The following is a 19338-nucleotide window of genomic DNA, read 5'->3' as shown; positions in this document are numbered from 1 at the left end:
GTTATATGACTCATGCACTTCTTTTTTTCCCCCTCTTAAAACTAAAAGACTCCAGCCTTGTCCCAGGTGCTTCCGTGCAGCACATGGGCAGCTTCTGCGGGCAGGGCTCACCTCATCCAGGCTTCTCACCACTTCCCTGACCCTGTTTTACTTCGTACTTGCTAGGGAGTGCTGGAAGAGCAGCTCGTCCTGGACGGTGACAGCGCTTACAACGCACACTTTGGGGAGAGCATGGCTGATCTTGGCGACATTGATGACGATGGCTTCCCAGGTCGGTGTGATTTCCTCCTGGGCCATTTCCCTGGAAATGCAAGCGGGGCTGGTGGCACGGTCGGTCTCTCTGCATGGCTGGGTGCTGTGTGGCATCCGTTGCTCCTCAGGACCCAACCAGCACCTGGGCTCACGCTAAGGATAAATGTGCTGGGGTAGGATTTGTCTGCTAAAGCCTTTTGTAGCTGATTGTCCTTGATGTGGGTTTAGTCCATGTCCGTGCAGCTCGCACCCCACTCTCATTAACATTGCTTTGCTTTCCTTGCTGTTGCATTTTCTTCTTCCCTGTACAGTTTATAAAAGGCTTTAGATACCCATGCCCTGAACAAAACAGGAACCTACGTCTGACTTCTTTCTTCTTCCCCATTTCCTTATGTCTTCAAGCCTTTCCAGTTTTGTTGACATAATCACGTTTCTTATCATGAAGTGTAATTAAGAAGTAGCTTCTCACTCCTGATAGCATGTACTCTGTTAATTTATCTCCTTTGCTTTATTCTACCCCTGCTCCTTTCGCAGGCCACTTGGTGTGAGGCCCCATGCTGTGATAGCAATAGGTGAGAGCAAAGTGTTGATGCTGGCACCTTTTCTGCCCTGATTTCTGGCAGTGCAGATCAAGGACTTCCAAACAAAGGCCGATGTGTGTGCCTGAATTTATTTCTTCCAGGCCACTCAGGGCGCACTATCCCATTAAGCTAACCCAACCTCATTGCAGGTTGCCCTCACAGATGGTGGGCATGCTCTTCATTTGCACTTGGACATGCGTTTGTGTGTTCTTGATGCTGCTTTTGTGGGTCAGTTGTGGTGTTGGAGAGACTGCAGAGTGAGTTGGATCAGTCCGTGGGTATGAAGCCGTCGGGAGGAGTTTAATTTTAGGACCTGTGTAGTCACTAGATCGAACTAGGAGAGAAAAATGGGAGGTGGCATCACTCTTTCTGTAGGAGTTTGCAGTTAAATGGGATCAAATATAATTTGAAAGTGCACCCTCAGCAGCCTTTTTTTCTTCCTGTCTATCTATTTAATATACCCAGCCTCAATTGGAGCCTTGGATTTTCAAGCAAACTTAACGTAATGCTACAATACATGTTTTGCTGATGATGTCTTGGTTCACAAAGGATATTCCCCGGGTTGGAGATTTTGATGTGAGAGGATTCTAAATTAACTTTTTGAGCATAGTTGCTGGTTAATAAACACACATTTTCATAACAAGCACATGTTTTGAATTAGGCGCAACATAGCCACATGCATGTACAAATTCATATACATTTGTGTATTTTTTAAAGTTTATCTTAACATGAGCTCTTCATTAAATCAGACAAGTTCCTTCTAGCCAGATTCCCATGAGCTGCTGATCATCTTCGTCCTGGGGAACTATTTTCCTATGGATAGCTGGCTTCTAAAACTGAGAAAAAGTTGGATTAATGGGATGGATTGTGAAATGTTTATAATCTGTACCATTTTACAGATGTTGCCATTGGAGCGCCTAAGGAGGATAACTACATAGGAGCAGTGTACATTTACCATGGGGATGCCAATGGTATTGTACCACAGTACTCAATGGTATGTGACACCGTTGTTTACGATACCTGCCTGAAGTCACTTTCCCAGGGCCTGTAGATATAAACCATACTTAGGGGTCCCATTATAGGTAGCCTCGTCGTAGCTCTACATCCTTTTCTCAGTCCTGGTTTGAAGATTGCTTCTCCCAAAGTTTGTCCGGATCTATGATGTAGGGTAAAATTATGTTAGTTAGGAGATATTTTTCACTGTCTTTTGTCACAGTTACCAGCTGTAGCTTCCTTCTTGAGGCAAACGATGTCTTGGTGTTTGCATGTCAGTTCTTAGAGATAGTACTGCTGCAGAGGAGAAATGAAAACCCTGGAGTTGCACTTTCTTCCTGCAGAAGCAGGCTTAGTGACAAGGAAGAGGTACTGAGTTTTCTTTTGTGCCCTGCAGAAGCCTCTTTACCCATCCTGTTGGCCCTTTTCTTGCAATGTGACATTATATCACAAGGCCGTTCTTGGGTGCTATTCCCCTGACCATTGTTGTGAAGTAAAAGCTCAGCTGGTATATACTACAGCATCTTGTGCAGATAGGACACAGTGCAATTTAGTTACTGTAGCCAGGCAGTAGAGAAGATAAATTTCTGCTTATGCTGTCCAACATGTGTCCCCTAGTCTCTGTCTAGCACATTTCTTTTTTCAGAGAGCCTGAATCTTCCCTCCCTCTGTGTGTTTGAAGTTCTGGTTGTTTTGTTTTGTTGCTGGGTGGGATCCTTCACAGTAAATCAGTTTAAGCAGAATTAAAGAGCTTCGTGGTTGTATTGGAGACTCTTCTGACAGACCATAGAAGTTTAGTCCTTCCTTTTACCATGTATATGCCATGTGCTGCTTTTTAGAAAAAAGGAAGTTAAATGTCTCTTTATGGATACTTCTAAAATGCACTAATGTGTGGCATGTGGAGGATTCTGCCCATTTCTTGCTGAGACCCACTGGTTGGGAGGTTCTTCTCTGTCTGTTGAAAAGGCTAGAGCTTTCCAGCTCTTGCTGAAAAGGATCAGGGGTTTTTTTTTGGTCATTCATGAGAAAATTTTCCACTTTTGAAGGAGGCCAGATCAGCAGGGTGGGAAATGAAACATCCTGCTTTACGATCTCTCCTTTCCCACTGGAGCAAGGCCAGCAGACATGGCGCATGCCTCTCCGCTTGGTCAGTGGGACAAAGCCCAGCTCAAGAGGGTGGCAGGGTACCGTGATCACTGACTCTCAATACTGTTCCTGTCATTGTCTGGTGTCCTGAGGCAGCCAAGTGGGCACCACTTATGGGCAGTGTCTCTGTGCTGTTTCCCAGTGCCTGCTGCAGGGCACCAGACACACCACGGGTTCATCTCCTATGTTCAACCAAAAAAAGCAGTGTAACAACTTCAGCTCTTTACCTACCTGCCCTGGATTTGAACCCAGAGGTGAAAGACTTTTTGTATCTTATTACTATACCCCTGAGCCATCTTAACACCCTGGATTTCCTTTTTTCAATAAACTGAGAGAGGTGGAGGGGGGGCCTGCAGGGTATATGTTTTCACCCTTTTCTTTTCTTCATTTAAATTGCTGATCAATGTTGTTCCCTCACGTCCCTTCAGCAGCTTTAGTGGTGGCCATGAGCAGAAGCAGCTTAATTGGCTTTGTGGCCTGCTGTTTTCATTCATGGCACTTAAAAGCAGAGCAGCGTTATACCTCTTGCCTCTGGGCTGTAATAGCCTGCAGATGTCCACTGGGATGTTTGCAGGAGGGATTTACCACCCTAACCGGGACCCCCCAAAAATGTGATGCATATGTAATGTGGGGAGGAAGTTACTTCCAGTTGCCTTAATCTTATCTGCCCACGAGTAGGAAAAGGAGATCTGTATGCAGCGGAGCACTGTTATCCCGTTAAACTGGCTGTCAGGACTGCAGGATATCTTTCTTCCCCTCAACTTGTCTTTTTTTCCATGAATTTCCTGTCTGACCTTTTGTCCAATATTATGTCCTTTTATGGGAGGGCCAGGAAGAGCTTGTTGTATGTCACAACCTGTGAAGCACCGCCAACAGCCTCAAAATGACTTTGTGGGATAGGTTTTGTGTGTCTGTAACTTCTGCAGTTAGATGTTGGTTTGAGTTCAGGTCTTGCATTGGTGGCCCAGCATAATGAATGAGAGCTGGGAGACATCTGATTGCCTTCTTAGAAAAAAGGGAGTTTTGATATATTAATTTACTTCAGACAAAGGCATTTACAATTCAAAACGTTTAGAGAAAGCTTTTGTGTTACTAATTAAAAAAGAAAAAACTATGTTAGAAGCTAATTAATCTTTGCATTGGGGAGGCAGAAATGAGATACAGCTTCCAAACTGACACAAAATACTGCATAATAGCTGATGGAAACCAGAATTTCCGAGTGGGATGAAAATTAATCATTTTGACTTTGAGTATGCTGGCAAACTTTGTGAAGAGAAATGGTTGTCCAGGATTTTCTGTTTCAATTGATCATTAATTTTGTTAAGATGCCGCTTAAAACTTTTGTGTACAGAAATGAAGGTAGTGCAAAAAAAAAAAAAAATTCTCTAGGGTGCAGTTAAATTTCCTCCCTCCGCCCCAAGAAATCTGTTTGATGTGTTCTTTATTTTGCTTGGGTCTGCATGAGGGTTGTAATGCAGGTGTGTTTTTTAATCCAAGTCAACACTGGCCTCTTCCTAGCCCAGAGCAGAAGGGCTTCCTGCAGTCAACAGCCTTCCTGCTCAGGGCCGCGTGGGTGAAGTGCAAGCCTGCAGATGTGTGGCACTTCCAGCCCCTAGAAAAGAGCCCGGTGGCTGTGAAAATCAGACTTGAAGGGTTTTTTGGGTTTGTTGTTTTTTGTTTTTTTAGAGGATTCTTTGTGTTACTGACTGATTTCCCTTTGTGTTTTCTGCTGCAGAAGCTGTCGGGGCAAACAGTAAACCCGATGCTGCGGATGTTCGGCCAGTCCCTATCAGGGGGAGTCGATATGGATGGCAATGGTTACCCAGGTATGTCCGCTACTTGGCACTGAGAGCACCGGGGAAACGCAGCAGCAGGCTCAGAAAACAGCGGAGCTGGTAATTTCCAGGTTCCTGCCATCACAGGAGGCTGATGAAGCTGAGCAGTTTCTTCCCTTTCCCCTCTGTTATTTGAAGCTCCTGATAAGAATTTGAGCCGATTGCTTAATTCGGGTGTTTCGGCAGTCGTGACGAAGGCTTGAGATATTAAAGCAGAGGATTTCAGTATCTGGCCAAGGTTGTAAGTTTCTTGGAAGCTGCTCAGTCATGATGACAGTCTAAAAAAAAAAAAAAAAAGTCAATAATATAATAGTAATAATAAAAATCAAACAATGAAGTAGAAGTAACGTAACATCACAGACTTAATCCTCCAGTTACAATACTTATGACATAATGATATTTGAAGGGACCAACTGGCTGATTTAAGTCAGAAAAATGCTTTTTTTAGATATATGCTCTGTAATTTAACAACTGACTTGAGAGAACTGAAGTCTGTGCCTCCTTTGTAACTGTCTCAATGTTACAAAAATTTCAGATATGACTGTTGGAGCCTTCTTGTCAGACAATGTGGTACTTCTGAGGTGAGATGAATGTCTTTTTCATCCGCTGTTTTCTTTTTGTCTGTTTTCTGTTTATATCCTGTGTGGTCTAAGTCCTCCACCACTCCAATTTTCTCCCTAGTTTATTGTGGTCAGAAGAAGCAAGCTGGATTACTTTTTAAGCAGAACCTTAGACATGAATGGTGTCAAAGAATGCACTATCTAATTTAAGCAGCATAGCGAGGGATGACAATAAGTAGGACTCCTAAGGCTATGAAGAAAACAGAAGGAAATGTGTTGCATCTCAGGGCCTCTTTAGAAAGGTTGCTTTTCTATTATTCTTATATTTGCATAAAGTAAATAAATTATGATTTGAGGGAATGCAGTTGAGCAAAAAGCCAGCTGTGTACGGTTGCCAGGATCTAATTTTGCAAGTTATAATGGGACGCAGAATGAAATAGGAGTCTTCAGGGAAATGAAATAAGGAGACATTTTCAATGCACGCAGGATTTGGGCTGCTGTTTCAAGTGTAGTTAAGAGTTAAGTGCAATTGCTTGTTTCATCTGATGGAGAGAGGTGTGACAGCTTGGTTCACCAAATTATGCAGGTGGAGAGTTAGAGGAGGAGTGGGGCTTTAGATGCACAGACCTGGGGAAGAGAACGGGAAGCTTGAATTTTGCCAGTAGCTCCATTGTTACACTTGTTAATATTTAATAGAAAACTCCTGTCAATACCTAGATGTCATTAGAAGTAGAAGTCACTAGAGACTCCTGCATCTTAATGGAAGATGCAGGGATGTGGTGAGACTGGCAAGACAAATGCTGGAGCTGCAGAACGGAGATGCCAGCCTGCTTCCTGTTCAAGGCAGGAAAAACCTGGCTCTGTTTCCATTTGAATCAGTTAAACAAAACCAAAAAGAAAAAGGAGAGGGGAAAGAAATGCTCCTGATGATTAGCGTGGCAGGTGGTCAATCCTTCTGAAGAGTTTTCTGTTCCTTCAACATGCACGCAGAGGAAGCTGATTGCTTCTGTGAAAAGGTGTGCTGGGCCCCAGATGGGATCTTGCAGCCCCACATCTTCGAAACTGCTAGAAAGAAAACTGCATTTTTCTCCTGCGTTGTTACTTGCGGGGGGGGAAGGCAATCTGGAAGGCTTGCTGTGATGTTTAAAAGAACATGCATCGCAACAGCGTGGTGACCTCTGTCCACACGTTCAGTCATGCTTCTGTGTTTCGGAGGAAATTAGCACATTACCAACTGACTTTGTGGGCAGCCCAATTAATTGCTGCTCCTGCCAATTTACAGCGTGTCCCTCTTGCTGTTTAGATTCAGATTATGATAAAGAAATCAGCTCTTTCTTTTTTTCCCCCCTCACCCCTCCAGAAGCCTTTGTGAAGTCCTTTGGCCAAAACCAACAAATGTTTTGCCAAGTGATATTAAAGGCTTTGGTGGAAGCCGCAGTGACTTGGGGCGGATCTTGTTGTTGTATTGCTCGCGTGTGTGTATGGCCATTTGACAGATGCATTGTTTTTTTTTCCCAGTGAATAACCAAGTGAGCTAATGTTAAGGAAAAATCACACAGTGCATCATGGCTGGAGAATTTTAATTTTTTCTAGGAGAAATATTTTTCTAGATCAGTTATAGCATTTATACTTTTATGTTTCCCCAAGCATTTGGAAAGAGTTTTTTTCAAAGGTGTGAAATGATCCTAGGAAGCTCACTCTTTTTCATCCTTTCTGCCCAACCCCCCCCCCCCCATTATATTTATTTCTAGGTTTATCATTTATCTTCCTCCTCCATCTCAGAATGCAAACTTGAACTGTTATTTCAGGCTGTGGTAAAGAGTCTGAGCAGCTGTTTCAGAGATTGATGTGTCTTGTTCCAGTTGATATGAATTAGGTGTAACCACAGTCCCCACTCCCTTCTCCCCCCTTTCTCCTGCCTCTAAATTAAGTGACTTCTGGAGTGAGAGTCCTGAAGTAGTTTACTTGCATGGTCTGGCCTTGCACAGGTGCTGGGACTACCTTAGAAGTGATTCTGCTGGTTGCTGCACGTATTTTTTACTACTGGGGTTGGTTTTGGAAGAACATGTTCATGTTGAACATGTACAGAATTGAAACCACAAAGAATAACACTCGGTGAATTTTTAGGCTGAAGTCCTGCACTGGGAATGGCTCAGGAGAGGCTGGGTTTCTGGGCTGCTTTTCCCAACCAAGCTGGCAGGGCTTCTGTGTTGTGTGAGAGAGGAGACCCACCTGGGCCCCAAATGGCACTCGGCTTGCTCTGCAATTCTGGCTGAGGTCTTCTTCAACCGACAGTAGTCGTAGCAATAACCCAGTGCTGGAGTTGCAAGGGTAGAAAGCTTACAGTGCAGTGATACAGAGTTCAGCAGCGTGGAAAGAGTATTCAATCCTTACCACTCGCTGGGAGGGAATTAGCCAAACATTTCCTCCTCCAGAAAACGTGAATGTGGTGTCTGTTGCCCCTCTTATACTGTCAGAAAAATTATGGGTGAATCCATCTCCTACCCCTGTGCTCCCTCCTTGACTTTCAGGTCACAGATTTGACTGTAGACCATCCTCTGGAAACCTAAGGTCTCTGCCTACCTGTTCCTGACCAACCAGGCTGCTTAGCAAACAGTCTCACTTGCATCAGCTTGTTGTTCTTTGTTGCCGTTGTGCTAATTTTGTTATCCTCTTCAGTCATCAGGAAGGCTTTATGCAACTTTTGCTGGAGATGATTTTTATTATGTATTATCAGTTTCCCCAGCTGCCTGCTGCAGCCTGTATCCGAGAAGTGAACTTCAAGCTGACGTTATGGTTTTCATTCAGTCATTGGTAGTCCTTGCCAGCTGGGTCAAGTGCTAATATATCTTACAGTTCAAATACACTCTCTTATTTTTCATGTCTGCTTAAAATTGTGCAATTTACCAAATTTACTCTTTTGTCCTTTGAGAATTTCCCTCACTCAGTTCCACTTCTCTGTTGATCTCCAGATCCAGGCCTGTCATTACCATGGACATCTCCATTTTCCTGCCCTCCTCCATCAATATCACAGCTCCTCAGTGCCACGATGGCTTGCAGCCGGTGAACTGCCTCAATGTCACAGCATGCTTTCGCTTCAGGGGCAGGCGTGTTCCTGGAGAAATAGGTAAGGGACCTGTGCCAGCGCTGGGCAGGGGCACGCTAGCAGGTCAGCCTGGGGTCGAGGGCTCCATTTGGAGTCAGTAACAGAGCTTCTCTGTGAAATAAGTTGTTTCAAGGTGAGCTGGGCTATACAGTTTCAGAAAGTTGAAGGCTCCCTGAGAAGCTTCTTGGGCATGTTTTACCTTCTGATGAGGCTGATGTAATACTGGCACAGTTTCCTCCCCACTGAAAGGAGGGAAATGTGTCCTTGGGCTTACTGCAGGGACAAAGAACACAGAAGCAATCGATGCTTTGTAAGTTCATATTCCCTGTTTACCTCTTGAGAACACGTTTCTGTATCCATATCCTCTATCGGTGTTATCAGAAAGCAGGTGTGATTTACTCCAGCTTAAGTTTTTGGAAGTTTACAAGGAGCTCTTGAAACAGAGGACTAGAAATCTGAATTCCTACCAGACATGAGCAAATCCTTTTCTGTGCATCAGTCTGCCTATCTGTAAAATGATTATAAATAGACCTGTATTTTACTGATGGCAAGACTATCTACCAGGTTAGTTAGTCTCTGTAAAACACATGGAGTTTCTTGGGTGAGTGGAATTGTCTAAGGTGTGTAATTGTGGAAGCCTTTACATCTTGGCTGCATTGAAATATTACGCCTTTTACATCCCAGTGCTTACAAGTCTTAGATATTGTTTGAAGTGCCATGGGATAGATACGACGTTTCTAAATATTGTAAGGTCTGGGTTTATTTAGTTCAGCCACGATGTTTTACCTTTGCCATACTTTAGGAATAGCAGAGGACTTCCAGTGTGCTGCTCAGGGAAGATACCCCAGCCTCACAGCGTGCTGCATCTCTGCAGTGGGTCTGGTGAGGAGCTGGGGGAAGCGGTGCCTTCTGCTCTGTGCCCTAGCCTTTCTCAGTTGCTAATCAAGAAGGGTGGGAGTTGCATCTGTGCATCCCAGTATGCAGAGCCTGCCACAGTATTTGGATTTTAAATGAGTCAGAGAAGTAAAAGGCTTCTTGCTACTTCTCCTGCCAGTCACGTGGAGTGAGAACTACAAGCTGCTTGTTGAAGTTGCTCTCTGCAGCTTGTCACTTTGTCACCTAAACAGCTCAAAAAAGTAGGATTACTAAATTTAAGATTCCTCTGTATTCTAACATATTGGTGCAACTGAGACTTCAGTTTCTATTTTTACACTTTTTCCTTCCCTGTAAATGATGACTCTCAGCAGACAAATACATGCTTAGATAAAGTATTTTTTGTACTGTCTGCTACTCTATCAGTTAAGAAAATGCTTATCTCTGAATGCTCCAGGGGTGTTAATTCCTTTCTGAAAAATCACTGAATAGATTTTCTGAATATCTAGGTTTTCTTATGTTCCTGGGGGTGCTGTTTAAAATGTTTCTTTTGCTTTGATTTCATACCTCTAGACCCGTGGCTAAATGAGCTGCCTTTTTTCCCAATCTAAATATCTGTTCCCCTTCTTTGCAAAAGACATGTCTTCCTGTTCATCGTGTATTGCAAGAGCCAGTTGAATTCCCCTGTGTTGTCATACGAACTGTACTCCTGATGATTTATTGTGGTGAAAGCATATGTGCATCTTCTTTGGCGAGTAACATCCATCTCATTACAAGGAATTTTTTTACTATTAAGTAGATGATTATAAAACTTCCAACCATTGTCCTTTTATACAATGCTTCTAGCAAAGTGATTTGTCTTAAAATCACTGCAGCCAGAACTATCTGACTGTATAAAACCCCTTGGGGATATGATTTGGATAAAATAGCTCAAATAAGCTTTCAGTTTGTAATCTAACAGTTGGGCCATTTTAATTATGTTGCAGTTGAAGAATATCAACTAAAAAAAGGGTGGAACAATTCGTGGAAATATTGCAACGGTTCCTCTCCTGCATGGTTAAATGTGGGGAAAAAAATAGAATAGCCCTGTAAGTACGTCGTTGTCCAGGTTGGACTCTGAAAGGCATATGGAGGTGTTAAAATGCCATGTCAAAGTTTTGTGGCTAAAAGTGTTGGGATCGTCTCATCTTTGGTGGTGGTCTGTTAAGTCAGGCAGCCAGAACACAGCGCTCACCAGAAATGCTGCTCCCCTCAGGCTTGTCACTGTGGACGCTCAAGGCTGCTGCTTACTGGTGAAAAACTGGGTGTTGCTCTTGCTTTTGAGCAGCTGAAGTTGGTCACCTGCTACACAATGTTTAGAAAGTCAAGCTGAACGTGCAGGCAGCATTCTTCTGTGGCAAATGTATGTCTTCAGTGTTGATTTGAAAGTGTGGTTATTTTGTGAACTGGCATGTGAAGGAAAATTGTCTTCATCTCACACTTGCATAGAAACCTTCCCGACCCTCCTCTTTTTTTTTTTTTTTTTTGTCTTCTAGTGGTAGTTGCAATACTACTGGCCATGTAACAGCTATCTGAGGATCTGTGTTTATTGATAACTGCCAATGACAGTATAATTCCCATCCATTTTGTGGATACTGTTTGCAGACTACAGTCTTCAGAAGTATGAATTTATTGCTGAAATGTTTTTGTCTGAAAAAAGTGCAGTGCCCAAGTGAAGCATGTGCTCTGCGCCGTGTGCCAGCCATTGTCTGACCCTTCGCTCTGCCGCAGCGCTGAGCGTCTGGTCGCACGCCCACCGACAGAGACAGCCTCTGCTGCGTCTTGGATGTGTGAGAAACACGGCATTTTAAGTTTTCACTCTTTCACCTCGGAATCTCACTCAGGCTGTTCCTCCCTCACTTGAAGGGCCATTGCTTTGTCTTCCCTGGGGTCTGTATCGGCAGGAAAGGCAGGGATGAGAGAAAGGCCCTTCCCAGCCTGGAGAAGCAGGCTTCAGCCTGTTCAGACCATGTGCCTCTGGGTGGCCAGGACAAGAAAACAGGCTGCTGGCATCTGTGTGCATCAGGCGCTGCTTCTGCATTCATCCCTGCAGGAGAGTGGAAGTAAACTTGTGCCTACAGTCTGGATAATTTCCTCTACAATAATCATAGTACCAGCGTGAGAATTAGGTGAATTTTAGTGGCTATGAAAATGAAGGGTTTGGGGCATTTGACTAGAGTTAGGCAGATGCATTAGAAACTGCTTCAGAGTTTCTCCTGTACTCTTCACTTCAGATGTGCATCACTTGTGTGTTGATCCATTTCCAGTGTAGTCCTCATGTCCCAAATACTGGTGTGAGATTTGGTGTGGGATAACAGGTTCTTTGATAATTTCACTCTGAATGTGTTTCTAGGACTGAAGAAACATGCCTGATCCAAAACCTGATGGAAGTAGACACTCCTCTTCATACCTGTATCCTGCTGTAGTTTGGTGCAGGAGTATTGTTTCTGTCTGTCTCTCCTTTTTCCAGTCTGTGTGGATGCAGGCTGGAGTCAGTGCTACCCTCTGAATGCCTCAGAAGCAGGGATGCTGTAGGGACGTGGTGTTGTTCAGTGTATGGAGCAGCGAGGATGGCTCCCTACTTAGAAGCTAGGGACAAAATTGTGAGACAGGATTTGAAGTGAGAGGAAGAGGAAAGCTTTTTGGAAGAGGATGGCGGGAATATCCCATGTACGTTGTCATTTGCTAGGGCAAATTTTTTTAATACTTTTGTTACTTAAAAATTTTCTCTGCAAACAAAGTTCATGAATCATTTTCTCCTTGTAATTACTGGTAGAGATTATGAAGAAACACATTCCTCTTCCAATGGCTTTTTGTTATTAGTATGTTCTTTATTTTCTCCATGTGGTGCCTCCCCTACCCCGCTGTGAATCAGTACTATAGCTAGTAGTTTAACAAGCACTTACGGATGTGCTTATTCCTGCTGAGCTTTTTGTGTGCTGTAGCATCATCTGAGTGGGTGACAAAGGGATTTGCTGGGTAGCTTGGGGTGTGTAACCCCTCCAATTAGCACAGCCAGCTGTGGTTCCCATTTTAGCTTACGGGATACCACTGCCCGATTTCAATCCCTCCTCACTCTTCTCTGCTTCACAGCTGCCTTCAGCCCTGTGAGGGGGTAACTTGCATCATGAGTACATATGTGCCACTTAGGATGAAAATCCATTATAAAATGCCTGCTACCTTTTACTTGGTGCATCTGTTACTGGCTGGAGTCACTTGCCTGGTCTGCTGGCTGATGGTCCTCTTGCAAGTATGACCAAAACTTCTCAGAGGGAGCTTATCAAAGCTTTTAAGCATTTAACTTTAGTTATGGAAAAGGAATAGTCATTAGAAGAATCAAGCCTTTCATCTGAGCTTATCAAAGCCATACCAGAGTTTTATCTGGATTGTGTGAAGCTGGGTGGGCAGATCCCCAGAGAGACATTTCTAACCAGACGTGCTTAAAGCTGCTGGACAAATAATTGAAGGCATTGCCTGGAAGAGTTAATTTGCTAGCGAAAACTTTCTTCCTGATCTCCTACTGGAGTGAGCAGGAGGAATTTACACCACCAGCAGTGCTAAGTTTGGCCAGTTATCTCCACACTCTGGTTGCTTTTTGGAAGCAGTGAAGCTGGGGAGGGGAAAAAAAAAAAAACCTTACTCATGATATTTCAGTTTTTCCACTGATGTGACATCATTGGATATAACATAGAAACAAGTTGTCAAAATAAAGGGGAGGCAGGGGGGAGGACGGGAACTGTGCTGCTTGATTGAAAACATCCACTGCCGTTTCAGAGAGACGGTAGCTGGGATCGCTTTGCTTGGAGGCCTGGGACAGGGCTCGCGTTGGGATGCGTCTCCACGCCTGCAGTGAGGAATTGTTCAGTGTCAGGACCGTGTCGTGCTTCCTTCGGGGAGCCTCTGAGCCTCCCCAGGAGCCCCTGCAAGCTCTGCAGCCCTGCCTTCCTTTGGTGATCCTCCTTTGAAGAGGGCTGTGGCTCCCCGTGAGGCTTTTTGCCTCTGCCTACGCAGGGCCTGGGTTTGCTAATGGCTTTTCTTGTCTTTATTCTTGCGATGCCGGTGCAGATCTCAGCATGCGTTTGTGCGTGCGAGGTCTTGGAAGCGGAAGGGAGACAACTGGGGATGGGTGTGGGATGTACACACTTTAAAAAATAAAAACATGTTCAGAAAGAGACTCCTGGGATTTTAAAAAGGCTAAACCCTGTGTTTCTGTTTAGGTGGTGTTCTTTAGCGGGACTGAGCAAACACCACTCCAGTGAAGAGTTTTTGGTGCTGCACTTACCAGAGTTTGAAGCACTTTCAAGGCATTATCCTTCTAAGCAAGTTATTCTGCCAAAAACAAGCAAAAAAAATTCAGGTGGAGCCCTGTGATGGTAGTTAGGCTGGTCCCTCAGCTGTGGCTTTTCTTACTGTCTAGGGTATGTCTCTGGTTGCTTTGAGTGAACTTGTGAGTGAGCTTTTCATCAGAATGCAACACAGCGCACATGGAAGCGAGGTCGGTTTGAGTTACGTGAATTACAAATGTTCACAAAGACTTTTGCACCAAATTTTACAATATCATTAAATAAATTCTTCAAAGTAGTGGAATTTTGGTGGAGAAAGGATTGGAGTGATAGCATTGGCAGCAGTGTTAATTTAAAGAGATTAGGATTTTCATTGATTAAAAAAAAAAAAAACCACCACTACAAAACCAAATAAAACCACACCAAAACTCAGCAAAGGCCCCTTGCTGAAATTTGGTATAGAAGACCTCAGTCCAGGAATGTGTTACATTTACATTGATTATTTATAAAATTCTGGCTTTAAAAATAGTTTACATTTATAGGGAGCATATTATCTGACATCAATCATTTCGTACTGAAAACATAAATAAAAGTCTATAAAAAGTCTATGAAAATACTAATTTGGCAAGCACTCTAGATATGTAAGTAATCAACACAAGAGCTGGTGCTGGCTGTTGTTTACAAAGATTATCAACTAATTAAGCCATTTATAGTGAGCCAATCTCATGGTAGTCCTGTTATTGCCTTGATAACAGCTGAAATCAATACAGGCAGTGGTCTGTGGTGAGTGAAAGGACCTCACAGCTTGTGTTACCCTTGTCTGTAGAAAGCAGCAGAACAAGGATTTGTGCTTCTGTGCAGTTTTATTACTCCTGTTCTTGCATTTACCGAAAGGAAAGGGATAGTCAGCTTGGCTTGTTCAATCACTGTGCAACTACTTCAGGTAACAAATAAGTTTTCTTTTGGACACAGATACATCCAGTCACGAACCAACAGATTTTGTTAAACTACCTATTCTGTAAAACAGCAGGAAACAGGATTCAGAGATACAGCTCATGAGTCCCTGGGTTTGTCTTCTATAAACTGCCAGGGATGTCTAACATCTAAAAGGGGAGGATACTGAGTGCAAGGCAGCGACCTCTAGTTAAGGCCTAAATGCTAGGATGACTGCAAAAAACAGAAGTGATTGTTAGGAAGTGCCACATCCTGGTTGACATTTGCATGGTTTGTGCTGTTCTAGAAGAAAAACAAAGTTTGACGCTGCTGCTGTTGTCGTGTTGTGTTTGTGCTTTTTCTGTTAGCAACATAGTTTAAACATCTCTTGTTTCTTTTTTCTTAAGCGTGCGTGTCTAGATGTATTTTTACACATCATTTCCTATGGGAAAGGATGGGCTGGGGAACGTAGCAACATGAAACCTGGGAGTACATTAGTAATTGGATTTGGTTTTGTGCAGCCACAGGAAACTCAGTGATTGATTGAGAGCCTGCAAGGGTTGACCTTTCTTCAAGCACACGTGCCCCGGGGCAACAGAATCCATTGATAGGTGTCTAGAAAATAACTATTGTTCACTGACATCCTTTGTTTCCTTCTTCCTTTTTAAAACAGGTTTGAATTATAACTTGACTGCTGATGTGGCAAAGAAGGAAAAGAGCCAGCAACCCAGAGTTTACTTTGTGACTTCTGGAGAGACAGCGGGGCAGATTGCAGAGAAGTTACAGCTGTCATACATGCAGGAAAAGTGTGATCATTACCTAGCGTATGTCAAGGTCGGTTCATTCTTGTCCTTACTTACATTGGCCTCACTGCAATTCCACTGTGGTTTTTTTTTTTAATATCCAGCCAATTAAAGTGGTGCTGCTTGGCTTCAGATGTTCTTTGTTTTCCTGATGGGTGGATGAAGGGTTTTTTTTGGTGGAAGCCCAGAACTCCTTGTTTGGCATGATTTGTCAGTCTGAGCACCATCAGGTCTTCAAGACCTGGTGCCTGGAATATGTATTTATTTACTTTTGATCAGGCGCATTTGCAGGGAATTTCTTTCTTCTTTTGGCTTGGTTTGTTGCTACACTTGTTATACTCAAAATAAGGAGGCAAAGTTTTGTTTTGGCTGGAGGAACAGCTTTAGTTTTATATAAGGTCTGACTGAACAAGAGGCTGGTGATGCAATCTGCATGGGAATGGCAGGATAACATGGGGTCTGTCCTGAAGCAGTTGGGCTATTGGGTTTGAAGAGCACCCTGGATTTCATCTGGGCTTCCAAATAGCAGTGGGATAACTTAATTTCACACATGTCATGGTCATAGGGATACAGAGAGTGCTTTCCAGACATCCTGTGACATAGAAAGGGTCTGGGCTTCCTGTGACATAATCTTTATCCAGGGTCTGCTGGAACTATAGTTATCTTTGCTTGGCAGCTGTTGTTGAAGAAATGTCACCAGGTGCCATTCTGTTTGCAAAGTAAGCGCAATAGTCTTCTTCTCAGCGAAAAAATTTATAGAATGGATTTAAAAATTATACAGGAAGGAGATTTATCTTTTAAACCACCTATGTCTTAGAAGCACTAATCTGTATCACCAGTCTAGTGGGAAGTATGGTTGTGTGGTGAGCTGCATATCCTCCTTACTGAAGGACGTGTCCCCATAGATGAGTATGACCTAAATTCAATGGATATCACTTGGCACTGTCTTGTTTTGAGAATCCAGCAGGTCCAGACATCCCTCAATGTATAAACTTTTCCAGGAAGCTTCTTCATGCCTAAAAACTGTGAGAACGGGAGATAAAATTCATCCTTTGACTTTATCAACATTTTGTGCATGGCTGTTGAGAGAAAATAAAATAAATAAGGGGACCACCAAGGAGGAAATGCTGTGCTGTTGTGTGGATCTCTGAGAAGAGACTAGGTATCTTCCATGGTTTTTTGTTTCTCAAACAACCTTTGCTCTCTGTTGTGGAAAAGCTCGTTAAAGCAAATGCAGACGTATGAGATTACCATTACTTAGAAAATATGGCTGTGAGTTTACTCATTCTGTTTTTTTCTCAAATAAGCACATCTGGTTAGGCTTTCATGTATTGAGTTTGGATGAAAAGGAGCCATATGCCTTTCTATCTTAACCCAATAATGATTTCTTTCACACTAGCCCTGTTGTAGTTGGGTATCATGCAGAATTCATTAAAGAGCTACATATGCCTAGGAAACTATTTAATTTATTGTAGTATTTCTAGCTGATGTTGGGAATGCAAGGTAAGAACTATTTTTCTGGAAAATTCCTGGGAAATTTGATTTTTATAGGCAAGAGAAATGTTTAAGCATGTTTTAAAATACCAACAACTTAAAGCAAAACAGCTGGTTAACAAGCAAGGCTACTGGCTTTCTGTATGATATAAGCAGCTGTTTTTCACAGTTGGAAGAAAAGCAGGAAGTGTCGTTTGTTCATGTAAGGGAGAATGCAAAGTAGTGGGGAAAGATAATCCCTGAGCTTTCATGGGAGAGGTGATATGATCCACGAGGCTACATGACATTAAAAACATCAAAGAGTCCTGCAGACTCTGGAGGAGTGGAAGTGGGGTCATGATCTTTCACGGCTATCCTTAAGTAACAGCTAGTAAAACAAAAACAAAACCCCTAAAAAACAAAAAAACTTCCCCAACTCCAACCGGAAATCTCCTTGATTGCATAGTTTTGTGATGGAATGGGTGATAAAAGATGTGGGCTTAAAATATATGGGGTATTTCACTTAGGCTTTCCTCTTTCCTTTTATTTACTGTATGCCTGATGAATTCTCCTTCATGGCAAATAATAGAATTGTTTGCAGTTGCATCCTTAATCTGGTCACTTTATTGTTGTTTGTTTGAATCCCCGGTGACAAATAGGTTTATACGGCAATATGAGGATGTCGGTTCTGGGCTGCCTGTGATCAAGGATAGAGAAACTGTTTGGACTTGTGTGTGACTTCGTGTGCTAGCTTGACAAACCCTACCAGGTAAACAAGGTGTCCAGTCCAAATGGCACACAGCAGAGCTCCCTTAGTTCAACAAAAGCCTGTGCCAGGCCTTGCTGGATGACATTGTCTTACCAACATGTAGTTCTAGTATGCTGGAGGCATAAAATGGAAGGACTGAGAAATGTCGTGGAAAAAAATAGACCTATACAAGCTTGCTGCAATTTCTTTTGACAGATTTTAATCTCAAGAGACCCCAGTGAAACTGAGCCCTAAGTTGCAGTCTGCAAATGAACTGACAGGGAGACTCATTAAATCATTCTGCAACTGATGTGTCAACATTTTGAGCATGACTCCTTTCCTATATGTGGCTCCCTCTCAGGACAGGAGCTACTGTTCTTATTGCTGCTACTGAATTTGGGTATTAAAGTCTGTCTTTCCTTATAACTGTGTGACTGAGATAAGTGGATCTCAGAAGGCTTGTAGGATAGATGTAGCTTGGAACTTGATCTTTTAAGCTGTAATTTGGTAACCTACCTCTTACATTGCTGGAATTATGGTAGTTCATGAGGAAACGTGTTTTTCTGGTTGAGAACAGAGAATGAACTGGAAATGCTTTGGGACTTCAGCATGATCCAAGTTTGGTTTTGTAGTGGGCATGGTGAAGTAGAGGAGAGATGCAGTTTTCTGACTTTTTTTTCCCCCCCTCTTCATTGGAACCTGTTTGATGATTTCTAGTGAAGAAACTGTAATTTTTTAGTATACATGGACAGTAATTCCAATACAGTGCCTCAGGTTTTATCTGCAAAAGCTGTATTTGTTTTAATTTAAACAACCTTTGGAGGTTTGACTGATACATTCAGTAGAAAATGGGCAGCTGGTATAAGTGACTATTAATTGAGACGTTCAGGAGCATCGCTGGTTTTCTTGTGTCAGTGCGTGGCTGATCCCCGCCGTCTCTCAGGAGGTGCTTCGCTGCTGGACAGTTCCTCCTCCGGCCGGCTGGAGATGGTGGTGCTGCCACTACAGACCTTGTCTCCTTCAGTGGTGAGAAGACTACTAACAGCAGATAAATATATTTCATGGTAACTGTCAGTCAATTTTGCTGGGGGAAAATGAAGGAAAAGTTTAAATCTGATGAGCTTTTTTTTGTTGTTGTTTAAGAAAAGGGATTTGGGTTTTGGGAGAAGGAATGGCAAACATATGTGAGAAGATGTAATGTACTAAGAGGAGAAGAAGCGGAGGTTGCAGAAGGGGCTAGAAACAGAAAAGATGAAGAAAAATAGATGGGTTTGAAGGCTTTACACGTGTCTCCTTAATATATGGGCCTGCGGCTGGAACGTAGAGTTTTTTTCTTGGGAACGGCACTCATTTGATAGTGCTCAGAATGCTTGAGCTGTGTGTTTAAGATGTGCTGTGATCAGGGTATGGACTCTGAGGAAACACTGTTTTCCCTTTCCAGTAACTGCACTGGTTGTTCCCTGTTTATGTGGGCTCCCCAATATTTACCACAGACTTACCTACCTGTGGGTAGGACGAGAGAATTTGATGTAGACAGCAAAACACACTGTGCCTGCAGATTTATGTGGGGTCAGATCTCATCTTCCTTGATTTATCACAAAGGTGTAATGGTGATGATGGTGAAAGCCCCTTGTACGATTCCTGCATTTATTAAAGAAGCACTGTCTGGTTTCTCACCCCACCATGGGCCAGCCAGCTGGGCTGCCTGTTGCT

The 19338-nt window shown here is 43.1% G+C and overlaps 1 protein-coding gene across 2 annotated transcripts in view; it reads left to right on the top strand.

The window, feature by feature from the left end:
- ITGA9 (integrin subunit alpha 9) overlaps nucleotides 1–19338 on the top strand; it is a 228945-nt gene that overhangs the window by 36592 nt on the left and 173015 nt on the right. For both annotated transcript variants that reach the window (XM_074881876.1, XM_074881788.1), the window contains exons 10-15: nucleotides 166–271; nucleotides 1733–1827; nucleotides 4708–4798; nucleotides 5343–5388; nucleotides 8340–8494; nucleotides 15275–15435. In XM_074881876.1, the coding sequence (XP_074737977.1) occupies nucleotides 166–271; nucleotides 1733–1827; nucleotides 4708–4798; nucleotides 5343–5388; nucleotides 8340–8494; nucleotides 15275–15435 (654 nt within the window). The remainder of the gene's footprint in view (nucleotides 1–165; nucleotides 272–1732; nucleotides 1828–4707; nucleotides 4799–5342; nucleotides 5389–8339; nucleotides 8495–15274; nucleotides 15436–19338) is intronic.

This window comes from Strix uralensis, chromosome 1 (genome assembly GCF_047716275.1).
Source record: "Strix uralensis isolate ZFMK-TIS-50842 chromosome 1, bStrUra1, whole genome shotgun sequence".
Taxonomy (NCBI): Eukaryota; Metazoa; Chordata; class Aves; order Strigiformes; family Strigidae; genus Strix; species Strix uralensis.
The sequence above is the reverse complement of the archived record's forward strand: the minus strand, read 5'-3'. Positions and strand labels throughout refer to the sequence as shown.